At 39.7% G+C, this 21,263-nt stretch overlaps 1 protein-coding gene across 1 annotated transcript in view; it reads right to left on the reverse strand.

The window, feature by feature from the left end:
* Positions 1-21,263, reverse strand: part of CPQ (carboxypeptidase Q) — a 565,709-nt gene that overhangs the window by 109,751 nt on the left and 434,695 nt on the right. The window contains exon 6 of the mRNA XM_052651954.1: positions 13,877-13,968. Coding sequence (XP_052507914.1) covers positions 13,877-13,968 — 92 coding nt within the window. The remainder of the gene's footprint in view (positions 1-13,876; positions 13,969-21,263) is intronic.

The following is a 21,263-nucleotide window of genomic DNA, read 5'->3' on the forward strand; positions in this document are numbered from 1 at the left end:
TGACTGGTTTGATCTCCTTGCAGTCCAAGGCACTCTTAAGAGTCTTCTCCAACACCACAGTTCAAAAACAGCAATTCTTTGGTGCTCAGCTTTCCTTATGGTCCAGCTCTCACATTTGTACATGAGTACTGGAAAAACCATAGCTTTGACTATGCTCAAAATTCTCCAAGCCAGGCTTCAGCAATACGTGAACCATGAACTTCCTGATGTTCAAGCTGGTTTTAGAAAAGGCAGAGGAACCAGAGATCAAATTGCCAACATCCGATGGATCATGGAAAAAGTAAAAGAGTTCCAGAAAAACATCTATTTCTGCTTTACTGACTATGCCAAAGCTTTGACTGTGTGGATCACAATCAACTGTGGAAAATTCTTCAAGAGATGGGAGTACCAGACGACCTGACCTGCCTCTTGAGAAATCTGTATGCCGGTCAGGAAGCAACAGTTAGAACTGGACATGGAAAAACAGACTGGTTCCAAATAGGAAAAGGTGTACGTCAAGGCTGTATATTGTCACCCTGCTTATTTAACTTCTATGCAGAGTACATCATGAGAAACGCTGGGCTGGAAGAAACACAAGCTGGAATCAAGATTGCCAGGAGAAATGTCAATAACCTCAGATATGCAGATGACACCACCCTTATGGCAGAAAGTGAAGAGGAACTAAAAAGCCTCTTGATGAAAGTGAAAGAGGAGAGTGAAAAAGTTGGCTTAAAGCTCAACATTCAGAAAATGAAGATCATGGCATCTGGTCCCATCACTTCATGGGAAATAGATGGGGAAACAGTGGAAACAGTGTCAGACTTTATATTTTGGGGCTCCAAAATCACTGCAGATGGTGACTGCAGCCATGAAATGAAAAGATGCTTACTCCTTGGAAGGAAAGTTATGACCAACCTAGACAGCATATTCAAAAGCAGAACATTACTTTGCCGACTAAGGTCCGTCTAGTCAAGGCTATGGTTTCTCCAGTGGTCATGTATGGATGTGAAAGTTGGACTGTGAAGAAAGCTGAGTGCTGAAGAACTGCTGCTTTTGAACTGTGGTGTTGGAGAAGACTCTTGAGAGTCCCTTGGACTGCAAGGAGATCCAACCAGTCCATTCTGAAGGAGATCAGCCCTGGGATTTCTTTGGGGGGAATGATGCTGAAGCTGAAACTCCAGTACTTTGGCCACCTCATGCGAAGAGTTGACTCATTGGAAAAGACCCTGATGCTGGGAGGGATTGGGGGCAGGAGGAGAAGGGGACGACAGAGGATGAGATGGCTGGATGGCATCACTGACTCCATGGAAGTGAGTCTGAGTGAACTCCGGGAGTTGGTGATGAGCAGAAAGGCCTGGCATGCTGCGATACATGGGGTTGCAAAGAGTCGGACACAACTGAGCGACTGAACTGAACTGATATGGACCTTTGTCAAGAAAGTTATGTCCCTGATTTTTAATATGCTGTCTACGTTTGTCCTAGCTTCTAGAAGGGCTGCTGCTGCTGCTGCTAAGTCACTTCAGTTGTGTCCGACTCTGTGTGACCCCATAGACAGCAGCCCACCAGGCTCCTCTGTCCACGGGATCCTCTAGGCAAGAATGCTGGAGTGGGTTGACATTTCCTTCTCCAGTGCATGCATGCATGCTAAGTCGCTTCAGTCGTGTCCGACTCTGTGCGACCCTATGGACAGCAGCCCAGCAGGCTCCTCTGTCCACGGGATTCTCTAGGCAAGAATACTGGAGTGGGTTGCCATTTCCTTCTCCCTCTAGAAGGGCTACTAATTACCGAACGACATGAGGTTCTTGGGGTTTCCTGGGAAGAGCTTCTCTCTCACATAATAATTCAGATTTAAAAAGACACAGCAGGCAAATCTATGGATAAAACTAGGATGTGGTTAAACAGTGAATGACAATTGCTATGGATTAGTAGAAAATTGCCAAGATATTACACATTAGAGTGTTCATTTCTTTCAAAGATGCTTCTACATTTTAAAAATGCCATTTAAAATATATTTTCAAATGTTATCATATTTAGTTATCTTAATAAAACCTTCTGCTCTTCTTTAGGAAATATTGAGGAAGTATATTAACCCTGTCATCCAATCAGCGTACTATACTTGTTGTGTGCCTCACTGGGCTATGACTAATGAGATAGACTGACCTGGCAATGGAGTATTCTGTTGGCCAAATATCTAAGGAGAAAAAACTGCAACCTCTTGAGTGCTGAGCATACAAATAACAGTCATATTAAAATCTAAATGTTAGCTAAAGACACTCTAAATGTTAGAATATCATCATGTGCTACAAACCTCTTTCTCCAAAAGGCGTGATTATGAAATTGAAAAAAGATTTGGAGGAAAGTTCTCTAAACTTCTTCCCAATAACAGGAATCATCATACTATGGCCAGCACGTCATATCTGACTGCCTCCTTCTCCTCCCTTCCTTCTGCCCTTTCTCCTCCCCTCTTCTCTCTTCTTCCTCCTCTCCTTTTTCTCCTTCTCCTTCTTATATTTTATTGGAAAAGTCATTTGTCTAGTATTGTCCATGACTACTTTGGACCTATAAAGACTGAGTTGAATAGAGAGGTGATATGGCCTGAAAACCTAAAGTATTTACTTATTGATCCTTAAGAAAAGCTGACCAACCCTCACTTTAGAAGACAAAGGGAAGATGACATTCCTAGGCGAATTAAAATAGTGCTGGTGGTTCAAAAGTGGTTTGTTGGACTCTGCAACTTGTGCATGGGATGTGACAATTCAACCCCAAAGGCTCTTGTGATGCATAAGTCACTTGGGAGCCTAAGCATGACATCTCACTTCAGATTTGCGTATCCTTGTGTGCCAACCTGATTTCTTAGGAAGTTCATGCACTAAATATGCTACGGGTCCTTCCGGGTCAGATCACGACCTGGTTAGCAGTAGAGGCAGAAGCTGTTTGTGACTACTAGGCAACCTCTAGTAAGCTAGTAAAATAGGCTGGGTACAAACTGAAGTCAGTCATGGTTTCACAAATCGAGAACAAATGAGGTAAGATGCCAACCACAAGAATTCACAATAAACCTTGGGGATTTGGCACAGTGTTCTTAGAACCAACTTTGACAGGTGGTTGCCTTATTTGGATTAGTAGTCGTAGTAGAGAAGTCAGGATGTGGTTCTTTACATGTTTGGGCAAAACCAATACTCAAGCCAGACTTCACTGTGACCTGTGACATAAGGTCATATGATAAATATGGTAACTATCGCCCCACGACTGTAGGCAAGCTCAAAGATTCCATTCTAGTTGTCTAAGGTAGTCTTTTTACTTTAAACGACTTCTTTTCTTCTATATGGAAAAAAATACTAAAAGCTTAGCTAAGAAGTATACCTTCTAAAGAGTTAAAAGAAAGAGGTGAGTCCAAGCCTACTCATGTTCTTTGACAAGGTGCCGTAATGTGATTGTCCTAAAACCAAAGGAAATATTTTGACATCTCTGCCCAGGCTGACATAGCATCTATATAAATACAATACAGAATATGCTAAAGTCCCAGAGTCATAATGGAGTTCTCAGGAGAAAGCAAACAAATGCAAAAGACAGCACTTTCCTTAAAATATAAAATAAAATTCACAAATTCGAATAAGACCCCAAAGAGCTCCCAGGCTTGCTGTAGAAATTATGTGAATGTTGGAACTACATGGGACTCCAGACCAAGAAGACACTAAGAGAAATGAAATTTAAACCAATTTTGTGATGTGCTTGACAGACTAATGCAAATACCTAGATACTGAAAGAGAAACATGGATGCACTGAAGCCCAGCAGTAATGACTGAAACCATAACCTCTGATTAGTACATCTATACTGCACGGAACATTAACAATATAAGAAATGCCATTCTGGAGACCCAGTCCAGACACAATCAGGCTGAATGAGCCTATCAGGTCTATTATTTTTATAACCAGAGCTGCAGATGAGTACAACACTGTTTTCTCTCTAGCAGTGTCACCCTAGCTAAATCAACATTACATGGAAGCAATAGGGTTGGTGAAATAAAAATGCCAAAGTAAATCCATTTGCCCAAATAACATTGAAGAATTCTCAAAAGCATTTCCAAGTATCTTTTATTTTAGAGTGAAACATGAACCCAGCGTGGGTTGGGAAGTTGGCAAGAACTTTACTACTAAAAGAAGCTGGCATTTTTATATATTTACATAAGTAAAGAGGAAATATTGTTCCTCAGCGTGGCAACACCAGAAATTCTGACAAAATATTATACATATTCGTTTTAACTTTTTCTGTTTTAGAGTTGGCTAGAGTTAGGATAAACTAATGTATTTAGAATGATCATACATCCCATCCCTCATTTAATAAAGCCTGTTTAAAATATCGCCCTTATTAATGACTACCAGAACACAGCAGTGTTCATAATCCCAGTAATTCAATTGCCAGTAGTTTGTGCAATAAATCAGGAAAAGGTTAAAATATTTTTCATGCCAGAATAGAACATATCAATCTATTTTATTTGATTACTTTGTGTAATGAGGCTTTTTCAAGGCCAGATTACCTTACTCATTATAATTATGCCAGATCATATTTTTGCTTAAAATGGAAAAGATTTAAAAATGCCAGCAATAGAGTTGAAACTAATCTAGGGTGTTTTTCCTCCTTTGTATGTTTCAGGACATGAGAAATGACATCCTGCTCTCCTTCTAAGAGTAGAGAAGAAAGTAACATTGTTCCCATGAAAAGCAGATTAGGCAAATGGCATCTGGACAACACTCATTTGACTCATTGACATGAAAATTCAATAAAATCATCTGCAATGTTTTTTAATTCCAAAGTTAAATTCCACTCTGATAAGTAAACTCTTAAAAATCACTAAAGCACAATAATATCCTCTACGTGTGGTGACATTCCTTTCTCAGTGAATGCAAGCTGAATTCAACCAAAAAAAAAAACTGTTCATATTTTTTAAAAATAATAATTTTATCAACAAAGAATAACTCAAAGCATTTTCTGACATTCTTTTCCCACTTTCTAGAATAAACTCTTTTGGGGACATAAGGGAAATCTCCCTTCCCAAACCTGATGGAGCATCAGGCCCCGTGTGGCTCCAGCTGAGTTCCAGCAGCTCCACCCTGCTGTGAGGTCTGTCTCTATGGAGTCAGCTGCGGTCATGAGAGGAGGGCATTTCTATAACCTGCTCTCCCGTGTTCCCCCAAATGGAAACAAGGTCACTCCAACCAGGAATAGCTCCACAAACTTCCTGCTGGGTAAAAAGGCCTTTGATCTTGGTAAATCATAAGACAGAACAAAGAGTGAAGGCAAGGAAGCAGGAAAGGGTGAAACAATGATGGCCATTAGAAGTGGAGTCAGAACTTTTCGTGGGACTTTTCAGAACTGTGTCTCATAAAATTATTATTCCCACAAGAATGGTCAGAAATAAAAAGTCTACCAAATACTACTATATATTGGGTAGGGGGGAGCAGTTAGGACTCTTGTATGTTGGTGGTGAGAATGTCAAATGGTATAACCTCCTGCCACTTTGACAGTTTCTAACAAAGGTAGACATTCGTCTCTCACATGAGCCAGCAATTCTACTCCTAGAAGAGAAAAGAAACGCATATCTTCACCTAAAGATTTGTACAAAAATGTCATATCAGCCTTATTTACAATAGCTAAAGCTAGGAGCAACCCAAATGACCGTAAGTAGGAGAATGGATGAAGAAGTTGTGTTATATACTTACTCACACAATAGGAAACTTGGACGTGATCAAGCAGGAGATGGCAAGAGTGAACATCAACATTTTAGTAATCAGTGACCTAAAATGCATGGGAATGGGTGAATTTAATTCAGATGATCATCATGTCTACTATTGTAGGCAAGAATTCCTTAGAAGAAATGCAGCAGCCCTCATAGGCAATAAAAGAGTCTGAACTGAAGTACTTGGGTGTAATCTCAAAAACGACAGAATGATCTTGGTTCATTTCCAAGGCAGACCATTCAACATCACAGTAATCCAAGTCTATGCCCCCCCCACTAATGCCGAAGAAGGTGAAGTCAAATGGTTCTATGAAGACCTACAAGATCTTTTAGAACTAATACTAAAAATAGATATCCATTTCATCACAGGGGATTGGAATGCAAAAGTAGGAAGTAAAGAGATACTTGGAGTAATGGGCAAGTTTGGCCTTCGAGTGCAAAATGAAGCATGGCAAAGGCTAACTGAGTTTTGCCAAGAGAACACACTGGTCACTGCAAACACTCTCTTCCAACAACGCAAGAGACAACTCTACACATGAATATCACCAGATGGTCAATACCGAAATCAGGTTGATTATATTCTTTGCAGCCAAAGATGGAAAAGCTCTATACAGACAGCAAAGACAAGATCTGGAGCTGACTGAGGCTCAGATCATGAGCTCCTTATTGCAAAATTCAGGCTTAAATTGAAGAAAGAAGAGAAAATCACTAGACTTTTCAGATATGACCTAAATCAAATCCTTCATGATTATACAGTGGAGGTAATGAATAGATTCAAGGGATTAGATTTGGCAGAGTGTCCAAAGAACTATGGATGGAGGTTCGTAACATTGTACAGGATGGGGTGACCAAAGCCATCCCCAAGAAAGAGAAATACAAGAAAGCAAAGTGGCTTTCTGAGGAGGCCACAAATAGCTAAGAAAAAAGGGAAGCAAAAGGCAAAGGAGAAAGGGAAAGATACATACAACTGGATGCAGAGTTCCAGAAAATAGCAGGGAGAGATAAGAAAGCCTTCTTAGGTGAACAATGCAAAGGAATAGAGGAAAATAATAGAATGAGAAAGACAAGAGATACTTCAAGAAAATTGGAGATGCCAAGGGAATATTTCATGCAAAGATGGGCACAATAAAGGGCAGAAACAGCAAAGACCTAACAGAACCAGACAAGATTAAGAAGAGGCAGCAAGAATATACAGAAGAACTATACAAAAAGGTGTTAATAACCCAGAAAACCATGAAAGTGTGGTCACTCACCTAGAGCCCGACATTTTGGAGTGTGAAGTCAAGTGGGCCTTAGGAAGAATTACTACGAACAAAGCTAGTGGATGTGATGGAATTCCAGCTGAGTTATTTCAAATTCTAAAAGATGATGCTGTTAAAGTGCTGCACTTAATATGTCAGCAAATTTGGAAAAATCAGCAGTGGCAATAGGACTACAAGCAAGGTAATGCTCAAAATCCTTCAAGCCAGGCTTCAACAGTATGTGAATTGAGAAATTCCAGCTGTACAAGTTGGATTCAGAAAAGGCAGAGGAACCAGAGATTAAATTGCCAACATACACTGGATCATAGAAAAAGCAAGGGAATTCCAGAAAAACATCTACTTCTATTTTCTTGATTACACCAAAGCCTTTGATTTTGTGGATCATAACAAACTGTGGAAACTTCTTAAAGAGATGGGAATACCAGAGCACCTTACCTGCCTCCTGAGAAATCTGTATACAGATCAAGGAGCAACAGTTAGAACCGACCATGGAACAAAGGACTGGTACAAAATTGGGAAAGGAGTACGCCAAGGCTGTATAATGTCACCCTGCTTATTTAACTTATATGCAGAGTACATCATGAGAAACGCTGGGCTGGATGAAGCACAAGCTGGAATCAAGACTGCTGGGAGAAATATCAATAACCTCAGAAATGTGGATGATACCACTTTAATGGCAGAGAGTGAAGAGGAACTAAAAGAGCCTCTTGATGAAGGTGAAAGAGGAAAGTGAAAAAGCTGGCTTAATACTCAACATTTGGAAAACAAGATCATGGCATCTGGTCCCATTATTTCATGGCAAATAGATGGGGAAAAAGTGGAAGCAGTGACAGATTTTATTTTCTTGGGCTCCAAAATCACTGCGGACAGTGACTGCAGCCACAAAACTAAAAGCTGCTTGCTCCTTGGAAGAAAAGATATGACAAAGCTAGACAAAATATTAAAAAGGAGAGACATCATTTTGCTGACAAAGGTCCATATAGTAAAAGCTGTGGCTTTTCTAGTAGTCATGTATGGATATGAGAGTTGGACCATAAAGAAAGCTGAGCACTGAAGAGCTGATGCTTTTGAATTGTGGTGATGGAGAAGACTCTTGAGAGTCCTTGGACTGCAAGGAAATCCAACCAATCCATCCTAAAGGAAATCAGTCCTGAATATTCATTGGAAGGATAGACTGAAGCTGAAGCTCCAATAGTTTGGCCACCTGATACGAAGCGCGAACTCATTGGAAAAGACCCTGATTCTGGGGAAGATTGAGGGCAAGAGGAGAAGAGCACAGCAAAGGATGAGACAGACAGCATAACTGCGCATTTTATCACTGAGTGCTAATTATTCCTCAATAAAACAGCAGGAAAAATGCATTGTTATTGTTTAGTTGCTAAGTCCCATCTGCCTCTTTTGTGAAGCCATGCATTAAGCAGGAAGTTAGCTGAGGGTAAGGAGGGGTGGCCCCTTCACCTAAACATCCAATGGCCACCTAATCCCACCAAGAAATTCACCAGCCTCACCCCTACTACGCCCCCATCAGTACTCCAAAATAGAGGACCTGGAAAAATTCCCCACTGGCCGACTGATGGGACTTCACTACTCTGTCACAGGAGCACACCTCACACTGTGTGAGTGTGCTAAGTCACAGCCATGTTCAACTCCTTGCAAGCTGATCCACTGTAGCCCACCAGGCTCCTCTGTCCATGGAGTTTTCCAGGCAAGAATACTGGAGCGGGTCTCCATTTCCCTCTCCAGGGAATCTTCCCAAACCATGGATAGAACCTGTGTCTCTGGAGTCTTCTTGCATTGGCCAGCGGATTCTTTACCACTGAGCCACCAGGGAAGCTCCTGAAAAATGTGTTACTTTTAAATGAATCAATAAAGTACAAACAATATACATTTAAATAATTCTCAAGTTCATGTGATAACGTAAGGAGCCTGTGGAAAGGATTTCCACACTAGGAGAGAAAAGTTTACAGTTTATCAAAATACGTGAAATAACTTTTAAAAATTAATTCATTTATTTTAATTGGAGGCTAATTACTTTATAATACTGTGGTGTTTTTGCCATTAAAAAAAAAGAGAGAGAATATTATGTACACAGCTCTGCAGCCTTTATGGGACTTTATGCTATGAATTGTTATGGGCATGCTGGATGGACACCAGGAATGATTTCTATTCAAGTTGACTCCAAAATATAGCAAAAAACTCAGTATTTCCCATTTGAATATTTATTAGTAATGCTTGCTAAAATGCTCATAGACATTTTTCAGTTGGAATCTGCTTCCTTGTAAAGTGTTTTAGGTATCACAATAAAGTTCGATTTTCATTTCAAAATTTATATGCAAACCACAAATAGCCTCACATATTTCATGACAATTAAGTAAGGCTAGCAATTATTATAATAATTGAACTAATACTTTATAAGAAAGCATAATTATGAAATAAAGGCAGCTATTAATCTGACTACAATTTTGAAAATTAGGTAATAAGTTTAAGCATATGATTTTAAATCATTTTAATTTTATATATCTTTCTATGAATATATTAATTATAAACAAAGATATATTTCCTAAGAAAAGGATAATAAATGGTAATATTAACTTTATTCCCATGAAAGTTTAGCTTATATACATATCCATTAAAGTAATATTTATAGAACTTTTACTGTTGAAAAGATTCTATAATGATAAAAAAATATATTCAGGGCAACAAAAAAGAAGAAATAATAATTTTTTACAAACTACAAAAAGAAGAAATTTTTTGCATACTGGTTTTCTTTATAATTAATGCTACGAAAGTCTAGCTAACTTTATGGTAAAACTCTACACCAAATAAGAATGCATAAAAAAAGAGTGGTAATGTAATTTACATTATTGAAATAATATCTTTCTGCAAAACACTTAACTGGCTCCAAATAAAATGTATAAAATTATCATTTAGGTCATACAAAGTTATAAATAAATTATTACATGGAAATAACATGAAAATATTTTATGATTTTTATCATATAAATTAAGGATCAATGAACCGTTTCTGTAAAGGGCCAGATACTTATTATTTTGGGAGTTGCAGGCTACATACAATCTCAGTCACATAATCAGTTAAAACATATAAAAACATTCTTGTCTTGAGGTCTGTACATAAACATATGGATTTAGTCCACAGGTCATAACTTACTGATCCTTGATATAGATCATTAATAAACATAACTATATCATAAAAATGCTAGCATAGTTATTTTAAAAGTTCAAATCTTTTCTTTTTATAATTACCAAATTAAAGTTCTGTTCTTGTTTGTTATCACTCATACCGATGCCAAGGGTATTTGTCAGGCAGTTCTCATCAGTATGAAGGAGAGTGGCTTTCCTTTTTTTCTCCCTCCTGACTACTCACTCAAACTCACTTACTCCTCAAGGATGAGGTCCTTGTTATAGTTACTTTAAAGTTAAACTCAGCCACCCAGAAATCATTTGCTCTTGACAATTCTTAGATCCATATGCTAATCATAAGAATATAGAATTAAGTCCTTCAGAATTGGTTGTGTCTTGTAAAACACACAGAATGTCTTTTTAAAGGAGAGATAAAGAGTTATCCTAAAACAAAAGGCCTATGTTTTCTCTTTCTGGAATTTCTTCTTTTGATCCCTGAAATTGCAATTCAGACCAGCCACCAGTATATAGACACATTTGTAGGAAGGCAACATGGATGTTTTCTAGATAAAACAGCTTCATTGCATGTCCTTTGAGTATATATTCATATATATCTGTGTGTGTGTGTGTGTTCATACCTGCCAACCTCTTAGAAGTTTAAAATCAAGTAATTTCTAATTTTATCCATGTAGTAGACTACAGCAAAACTCAAAATCTTCAGAGAAATAATTTTTTTTTTTTTTCAGATCTAAGGAATTTCAGTGGTTGAGGAAATTTCAAGCTGGAGCCACTGCAGTTTTATTAATACATCTTTTTTTTTTTCTTGAAGTAGAGAATGGCAGAGCTTCAGAAGAGTTCCTTTAGGTGTTTTGTTTTTAATAGAGGCCAAGATGTATACATTCTAAACGCGCCTTCTTAAAAATAATTTAATTACTCCCTTGTCCTCTGGATAAAGTGCAAACTTCGAAACATGGTTTGCACCTTCTCATCCAGGCTCCTTTTTCTCTCTCTTCTTTGCTCCTCCCGTGGGGCACCTTGCATTGATGCAGCAGCCACTCTGAATGCCTCTCAGTTTCTGCTGTGTTCAGTGACCTCTGTACCTCCAGCCTTGGTGCATGGAGGTCCCACTGCTCTGGACTCACTTCCTCTCTGCCAACACCTTTCCCTTACCTGGCTTCTGCTTAGTCCTCAGTCTCTGCTTAGATGTCATTTCTCTCATGCAGTCCATTGTGACGGCTCCCGAAGCCCAGGTTACGTGGATTTTCTGTCTCTGCCATCGTTGATTTATTTTTTTACCAGAACACTCTTAACACATTATATTGTGGTTGAAGCTCAGTGGTTGGTGCCATTCTTTTGATAGCTGTCTCAGTAAGGTCAGGGTGAGGCTTCTTAATGACAGTAAACCTAACGCCTAATATGGTACCTGAGACGGTAGATTTTCAGAGAATATGAAATGAATGTTGCTGGGTTTAGAATGACTTCCTGTCTGATCTTGTCCTATAAGACACATCTGATTTTTCAGTCTGATCTCTCCTACTACAACGGAGAAAAGATGATGCTATGGGCCCACCAACCCAAGGACATAATCTGAAATAACCTTACTCTCCATAAACACTTGAGGCCTTAAGAACTGAAGTAGAGAAAGGGTTGGGCAAAAGGCATGGCCTTCCTTTGTACAGAAAGTAACAATATTTAGTGACCAAATTTGTGACCCTGAACTTATTCTTAAGCTCTGCATAACTGAAATAGGGTAACAGAGACTGACTTTGTCAAATGATCAAAAAGGATACAATCACAACTCGGAAAACAGCAGACTTCTCTCTGACTTAGATAACTGAAATTTACAAAATGTGTTCCTTTTAGCCTGCAGATGCAGGGAGAACAGTCCAGCAGACCAGATTCCGCTCCTCTGCCCAGCCACCACTGCTCAGCAGTCACTGACTGGGGAATTCTTCTTTAAACTAACATTTGATTTGTGCTTGTACGTTTTGCCCCTTCTCCTCTTTCTCAAAGGTTGTTCTTGATATTAATCTCCCTGCCCCTCATTTTTTTAAAATTAAGTTTAGTTGATTTATAATATTGTTTTAATTTTAGGTGTACAGCAAAGTGATTCAGTTAGGTATACATATTTTTTCAGAATAGTTTCCATTATAGGTTATTACAAGATTCTGTACATCTTCTGTTATATAGTAAGTTCTCATTGCTTATCTATTTTATATAGTAGTTTGTATGTGATAATGCCATACTCCTAATTTATCCCCCGCCACCCTGACTCCCTTTCCCCTTTGGTAACTGTAAATTTGTTTTCTATGTCTGTGGTTCTATTTCTGTTTTGTATATACATTCATTTGCATTATTTCAGATTTCACATATAAGTGGTATAAAATATTTATCCTTCTCTGTCTAACCTACTTCACTTAGTATGATATTCTCTAGGTCCATTCATGTTGCTGAAAATGTCAATTTTTTATGACTGAGTAATAATGCTCCACTGTATGTATGTATGTATGTATGTATGTATGTATATATATATATACACACCACATCATAAGTCTGTTGACTGGCACTTGGGTTCTTTTCATGTCTTGGCTATTGTAAATTAGTGCCTCCATGAACACTGGGGTGCATGTACCTTTTCAGATTAAGGGTTTTTATCCTTCCCAGATATATGCCCAGGTGTGGGATTCCTGGGTCATATGGTAGTTCTAGTTTTCATGTTTTAAGGAACCTCCATACTGTTTTCTGAAGCGGCTGCACCAATTCACATTCCCACCAACAGGTTATGAGGGTTCCCTTGTCTTTCAGAATGTATTATTTGCAGCCATTTTAATGATGTCCATTCTGACTGATGTGAAGTGATACCTCATTGTGGGTTTGATCTGTATTTCTCTAATAATTAGTGATGTTGAGCATCTTTTCATGTGTCTTTTGGCCATCTGTATGCCTTCTTTGGAGAAATGTCTTATAAGGTCTTTGCTCATTTTTGATTGGGTTGTTTGTACATTTTGGATATTAGATCTTTGTTTGATCAAGTCATTTGCAAACATTTTCTCCCATTCCACTGATTGCCTTTTTGTTTTCTTTATGGTTTCTTTTGCTGTGCAAAAGCTTTTAAGCTTGATTAGGTCTCATTTGTTTATTTTTGCTTTTATTTCTTTTGCTTTGAGAGCCCCTGTTCCCTGTCTTAAATGTGGTCTTGTATTTCTATATATGATCTTCCACCATCACCTTCTTGCCTCAGGCTTCACTGTTGCCTTATTTTGGTCAGTGTCAAACCACACTGCCCTCCACACTCCCAGGTCTGAGACCTCTGCTTGCTGCCATTCCCACAGCCATTATCCTGGCTGACTCGAGGTCTCAGGATGTGGCTTTCAAACACCAGCACTTGGGACCTTGGGGCATGAGGGTGGGCTCAAGAGGAACAGGGACCGTGAGATTGTCACTGCTTCTCTGGCACACATGAGCACGGCAGGACTGGAGAGTCAACAAAAATGGCTACATAGCAAGTGGACTTTTCCTAATGCCACAGACTAACGTAGAATTAGAAAATCCTTCAGCTCACCAGGGGGTTCTCCTCTATGGGGCTGAATGACGAAGATTTCTTCAAGGGTGTTTGCCAGGGTCAGCCTACCACAGAGTACTGTTGAGTCTTCAGGACAGTAGAGGGAATTTTCAAACCAACAGCATCAGTGCTTTTGGTGTATTTACACTGATCTTACACGTGCAAGTGCCCAGCAGTCCGTGGCTGCTCTCCTACCTTGTGCAGCTGATAATACTGGGAGGAACCGATTCCACCTTGCTCCTCCGCGGTCCAGAGCACCAAACGCAGGGTTCTCTTTGGACGCAGCCCTGGGAATAATAATAAAACAAGTGATTCTTCAGTTGATTTTGAATTAAAAAAAAAAAAGGCAGGGCCTCTCATCTGAATTCTGCAGGAGGGAAGCAGGAGGGAATCAGAGGTATGCCCTTTCATCTCTTGCCGGTGTGGCTGCCTGATTCACGGTGTGGCAGACCCAGCAAAGGAGGACCCTCAGGGCCAATCTCCAGGGCAGGTTAATGAGGAAAGGGATTGTGATGAATGCTGTCTGCAGCCCAGGGAGTGAGAGCCTCTGTTCATATTTTTAACTGGACAATGTACCCAGTAGGACACAATTGATGGCCAGGTTCACTGGGCTACTAGAGTTCATCCAGAAGACGTAGTTAGGAAGACTCTAGGCAGATCCTGAGGCCTTCCTTCCCATGATTAACTGAAACCCTGTGATTAGTCTCTACTTCAAGATAAGGTAGGAATGGGTTGCTTCTTAGTCTAAATACACGAGTATAACCAACTGCCCATGCTATCCTTAGTAATGAATGATCATGAAGAAAACACAATGCTGCATTCATTGACGCAGGAAATACAAACTTACATCCTGCAGTCATTGAAGTTACTGGCAGATCTGGCATATTTAGAACCAGTTTTGAGTGATGGTGTCAGCTCCATAAAAGTTAACTACAAGGGTCAAACAGTATGTTGGGAGTTCCACTTTTTGACCAAGACTTGAAACTTATTTCTGATTTGGACCTGATAATGTTGCTTCTGAGAAATAATAAGTGCAAAAAACATGAAGCGGGGCTGAAACCTCATTAAGAAGACCTTTCCTCTTGCCTCACTGCAGGGAAGCCATAAGGAAGGACTTTGAATGGCCACGAGACAGGCACACAGCAAGCATCAAATATAACTACCCAGTGCCGCCACCCAGGCACGTGGCCTTCTTGAAGGGAGCAGGCTGCTTGACTGCAGCCTGGATGATAAGTGCTCCTGGGAAATGGAGCTCTGTTCCTCCTCCTCTGGACACTGACAAGAATTCTCTCCTTGCAGAAGTCTAGTGCTAAGGTACTGAAAAGGAGATAAGCTTTTCACTAAATGAAACACTATGAAATGACTTTACACCTGAGCAATTTAGACATCAAACAGCACAGGCTGTTGAGTTCTAACTGTTGGGTTGAGTTGAGTTGAGTTGAGGCAGCCTGACCTGAGTTCCAACTGAAGCCCAGAAAAGCAGTTTCCACATCCAGTTGTTCAGCAGATCCCATTGGTGTTTCCTGCTAAGTCTATCTAGAATCCAACTTTTCACCTCTGCTCCCATGCTGGTCCAAGACCCACCCATTTTTGTCTGGACTGTTGCAGTTGCCTCCAAGCTGGTCTCCCTGCCACAGTCCATGCCCCTCTGCAGGTGATGGTCTGCACTTCAGTCAGCAGGCCCCTTGTAAAACATATGCCAGAGCATGTCATTTCTCTGTTCAAGACCTCCAAGAGCCACAGTGTAAGCTTCTGGTTCAATGTGATGCCCCCAGTGCCTAGACTGTTTGGCACACATATTTGGTGCCCAATAAATAGGTACCAAACTACTGCACAATTGCACTCATCTCACACGCTAGAAAAGTAATGCTTAAAATTCTCCAAGCCAGGCTTCAGCAATACGTGAACCATGAACTTCCAAATTTCAAGCTGGTTTTAGAAAAGGCAGAGGAACAAGAGATCAAATTACCAACATCCACTGGATCATCCTAAAAGCAAGAGAGTTCCAGAAAAACATCTATTTCTGCTTTATTGACTATGCCAAAGCCTTTGACTGTGTGGATCACAATAAACTGGAAGATTCTGAAAGAGATGGGTTTCTGCCTCTTGAGAAACCTGTATGCAGGTCAGGAAGCAACAGTTAGAACTGGACATGGAACAACAGACTGGTTCCAAATAGGAAAAGGAGTACGTCAAGGCTGTATATTGTCCACCTGCTTATTTAACTTCTATGCAGAGTACATCATGAGAAACGCTGGGCTGGAGGAAGCATAAGCTGGAATCAAGATTGCTGGGAGTTCTGGGAGGTGGATCATAGAGGATCCTGCTGTGATGTATGTCTGAGAGTGTTTTGCCTATGTTCTCCTCTAGGAGTTTTATAGTTTCTGGTCTTACATTTAGATCTTTAATCCATTTTGAGTTTATTTTTGTGTGCAGTGTTAGAAAGTGATCTAGTTTCATTCTTTTACAAGTGGTTGACCAGTTTTCCCAGCACCACTTGTTAAAGAGATTGTCTTTACTCCATTGTATATTCTTGCCTCCTTTGTCAAAGATAAGGTGTCCATAGGTGTGTGGATTTATCTCTGGGCTTTCTATTTTGTTCCATTGATCTATATTTCTGTCTTTGTGCCAGTACCACACTGTTTTGATGACTGTGGCTTTGTAGTAGAGCCTGAAGTCAGGCAGGTTGATTCCTCCAGTTCCATTCTTCTTTCTCAAGATTGCTTTGGCAATTCGAGGTTTTTTGGATTTCCATACAAATCTTGAAATTATTTGTTCTAGTTCTGTGAAAAATATGGCTGGTAGCTTGATAGGGATTGCATTGATTTTGTAAATTGGTTTGGGTAGTATACTCATTTTCACTATATTGATTTTTCCGATCCATGAGCATGGTATATTTCTCCATCTATTAGTGTCCTCTTTGATTTCTTTCATCAGTGTTTTATAGTTTTCTATATATAGGTCTTTAGTTTCTTTGGGTAGATATATTCCTAAGTATTTTATTCTTTTTGTTGCAATGGTGAATGGAATTGTTTCCTTAATTTCTTTTTCTACTTTCTCATTATTAGTGTATAGGAATGCAAGGGATTTCTGTGTGTTGATTTTATATCCTGCAACTTTACTATATTCATTGATGAGCTCTAGTAATTTTCTGGTGGAGTCTTTAGGGTTTTCCATGTAGAGGATCATGTCATCTGCAAACAGTGAGAGTTTTACTTCTTCTTTTCCAATTTGGATTCCTTTTATTTCTTTTTCTGCTCTGATTGCTGTGGCCAAAACTTCCAGAACTATGTTGAATAGTAGCGGTGAAAGTGGACACCCTTGTCTTGTTCCTGAATTTAGGGGAAATGCTTTCAATTTTTCACCATTGAGGATAATGTTTGCTGTGGGTTTGTCATATATAGCTTTTATTATGTTGAGGTATGTTCCTTCTATTCCTGCTTTCTGGAGAGTTTTTATCATAAATGGATGTTGAATTTTGTCAAAGGCCTTCTCTGCATCTATTGAGATAATCATATGGTTTTTATTTTTCAATTTGTTAATGTGGTGAATTACACTGATTGATTTGTGGATGTTGAAGAATCCTTGCATCCCTGGGATAAAGCCCACTTGGTCATGGTGTATGATCTTTTTAATGTGTTGTTGGATTCTGATTGCTAGAATTTTGTTGAGGATTTTTGCATCTATGTTCATCAGTGATATTGGCCTGTAGTTTTCTTTTTTTGTGACATCTTTGTCAAGTTTTGGTATTAGGGTGATGGTGGCCTCATAGAATGAGTTTGGAAGTTTACCTTCCTGTGCAATTTTCTGGAAGAGTTTGAGTAGGATAGGTGTTAGCGCTTCTCGAAATTTTTGGTAGAATTCAGCTGTGAAGCCGTCTGGACCTGGGCTTTTGTTTGCTGGAAGATTTCTGATTACAGTTTCAATTTCTGTGCTTGTGATGGGTCTGTTAAGATTTTCTATTTCTTCCTGGTTCAGTTTTGGAAAATTGTACTTTTCTAAGAATTTGTCCATTTCTTCCACGTTGTCCATTTTATTGGCATACAACTGCTGCTGGTAGTCTCTTATGATCCTTTGTATTTCTGTGTTGTCTGTTGTGATCTCTCCATTTTCATTTCTAATTTTATTGATTTGATTTTTCTCTCTTTGCTTCTTGATGAGTCTGGCTAGTGGTTTGTCAATTTTATTTATCCTTTCAAAGAACCAGCTTTTGGCTTTGTTGATTTTTGCTATGGTCTCTTTTGTTTCTTTTGCATTTATTTCTGCCCTAATTTTTAAGATTTCTTTCCTTCTACTAACTCTGGGGTTCCTCAATTCTTCCGTTTCTAGTTGCTTTAGTTGTAGAGTTAGGTTATTTATTTGACTTTTTTCTTGTTTCTTGAGGTATGCCTGTATTGCTATGAACTTTCCTCTTAGCACTGCTTTTATAGTGTCCCACAGGTTTTGGGTTGTATTAAAAGCTTCTGCACAACAAAGGAAAATATAAGCAAGGTCAAAAGACAGCCTTCTGAATGGGAGAAAATAATAGCAAATGAAGCAACTGACAAACAACTAATCTCAAAAATATACAAGCAACTTATGCAGCTCAATTCCAGAAAAATAAACGACCCAATCAAAAAATGGGCCAAAGAACTAAATAGACATTTCTCCAAAGAAGACATACGGATGGCTAACAAACACATGAAAAGATGCTCAACATCACTCATTATCAGAGAAATGCAAATCAAAACCACAATGAGGTACCACTTCACACCAGTCAGAATGGCTGCGATCCAAAAATCTGCAAGCAATAAATGCTGGAGAGGGTGTGGAGAAAAGGGAACCCTCCTACACTGTTGGTGGGAATGCAAACTAGTACTGCCACTATGGAGAACAGTGTAGAGATTCCTTAAAAAATTGCAAATAGAACTACCTTATGACCCAGCAATCCCACTGCTGGGCATACACACCGAGGAAACCAGAATTGAAAGAGACACACGTACCCCAATGTTCATCGCAGCACTGTTTATAATAGCCAGGACATGGAAACAGCCTAGATGTCCATCAGCAGAGGAATGGATAAGAAAGCTGTGGTACATATACACAATGGAGTATTACTCAGCCGTTAAAAAGAATTCATTTGAATCAGTTCTGATGAGATGGATGAAACTGGAGCCGATTATACAGAGTGAAGTAAGCCAGAAAGAAAAACACCAATACAGTATACTAACACATATATATGGAATTTAGAAAGATGGCAATGACGACCCTGTATGCAAGACAGGAAAAAAGACACAGCTGTGTATAACGGACTTTTGGACTCAGAGGGAGAGGGAGAGGGTGGGATGATTTGGGAGAATGGCATTCTATCATGTATACTATCATGTAAGAATTGAATCGCCAGTCTATGTCTGACGCAGGATACAGCATGCTTGGGGCTGGTGCATGGGGATGACCCACAGAGATGTTATGGGAAGGGAGGTGGGAGGGGGGTTCATGTTTGGGAACACATGTAAGAATTAAAGATTTTAAAATTAAAAAAAAAAACTAAAAAAAAAAAAAAGATTGCTGGGAGAAACATCAATAACCTCAGATATGCAGATGACACCACCCTATGGCAGAAAGTGAAGAGGAACTAAAAAGCCTCTTGATGAAAATGAAAGAGGAGAGTGAAAAGTTGGCTTAAAGCTCAACATTCAGAAAACAAAGATCATGGCATCTGGTCCCATCACTTCATGGCAAATAGATGGGGAAACAGTGGAAACAGTGGCTGACTTTATTTTTCTGGGCTCCCAAATCACTGCAGATGGTGATTGCAGCCATGAAATTAAAAGACACTTGCTCATTGGAAGGAAAGTTATGACCAAGCTAGACAGCACATTCAAAAGCAGAACATTACTTTGCCGACTAAGGTCCATCTAGTCAAGGCTGTGGTTTTTCCAGTGGTCATGTATGGATGTGAGAGTTGGACCATAAAGAAGGCTGAGTGCTGAAAAATTGATGCTTTTGAACCGTAGTGCTGAAGAAGACTCTTGAGAGTCCCTTGGACTGCAAGGAGATCCAACCAGTCCATCCTTAAGGAGATCAGTCCTGGGTGTTCAATGGAAGGGCTGATGTTGAAGCTGAAACTCCAGTACTTTGGCCACCTGATGCAAAGAGCTGACTCATTTGAAAAGACCCTGATGCTGGGAAAGAATGAGGGTAGGAGGAGAAGGGGATGACAGAGGATGAGATAGTTAGATGGCATCACCAACTCGATGGACATGGGTTTGGGTGTATTCCGGGAGTTGGTGATGGACAGGGAGGCCTGGTGTGCTATATGGTTCATGGGGTCGCAAATAGTCGGATACAACTGAGTGACTGAACTGAACTGAACTGAACTAGGTACCAAATGAATAAATAAATCCAAGGTGTGGTGTCTTAGAGTAAAAGTCAAAGCTCTCTAACACTATCCCAGCCTCATCTCCTAAAACTTTCCTGCTAGTTCATTTTCCAGACAAAGTAGTACAGTTAAAAATGTGGACAGATCTGCTGAGCCCTGCTATCAACAAGCAGCAGGTGTGTAACCACTGAGATATTTCTCCACTTGAACTTCAGCTTCCTTATCTGAAGAGTGGAGGGAACATTACCTGTTCATAACATAACAATTTCCCAGGGTGGTTGTGAGGATGAAATGAGATGTGATGCTGTATGTAAGACACTCTGTGTCTGGCATGTGGCAGACACTCAATGAACAAATTATAAAGCTACCCAATGGATAGCCAGGCACAGAGCATACCCATAGAGAGAAGGGGCATCTAAATACTCCGTACAATCTTCCAAAGTCATTTGAAGACTTTTTCAGCAGGGACTGACAAAGAACCCTGCTGAAAAAGAATCCTGAAGGGCCCACTGCCTGCTCCACAGAGTCAAACTGCCTACTCATCTTCATAGCACAAACCGTTGCTGGAGAAAGAAACCTAATCAGTCTATCTAAAGATTACAGTCACTGGCTGCTCAAACAGAAATGTGCTTAATGTCAATTTAAACCAAATGACATTTTTTTGCAACATAGAAAACAGTAAAAGAAAAAAGGATAAAGTGCTGCAAATGAAAATTCTGAACATTTTTTAAAACCCATAGAAAAGGGGGAAAAAGCTTTCTGTTTACATATCTCTGCCTTTACCAGCAAAACAGTACCAAATTATTAAAATGATGGAATTCTCTAAATAAGGATCAAGTGACAGTTTAGCACGAATTAGAGAAAAATTAATTTTTCAAAGCAAATGCTCTGTATATCCCCGTAAGACTTGGTGTTCTAACTTGCAAATCATTGCTGTATAGGATTAGTCTCCCTCACATTTCAAATCAGCCAGGTGGCCAGTGATGTTCCATTAAGATAACAAAAAAGTGATCTGTTTGAAGTAAGGGATGCTAAAACCCGCAAACACCAGCAGCCTAGCTAGTGCACAGCTGGCCCTGAGGAGACAAAGAGACCCCCACCCCCACTCAGTCCTGGAGAAGTTCAGTTCCCATTCTACTCCGCAATCAAGGTGAAGGCCCAACAGAAGAGGTTAGGAAACCGGCGGTTAAGCAGATACCGACTGAGCTGCAAAGTCTCTTT

Source organism: Budorcas taxicolor, chromosome 14 (genome assembly GCF_023091745.1).
Source record: "Budorcas taxicolor isolate Tak-1 chromosome 14, Takin1.1, whole genome shotgun sequence".
NCBI classification, from domain to species: domain Eukaryota; kingdom Metazoa; phylum Chordata; class Mammalia; order Artiodactyla; family Bovidae; genus Budorcas; species Budorcas taxicolor.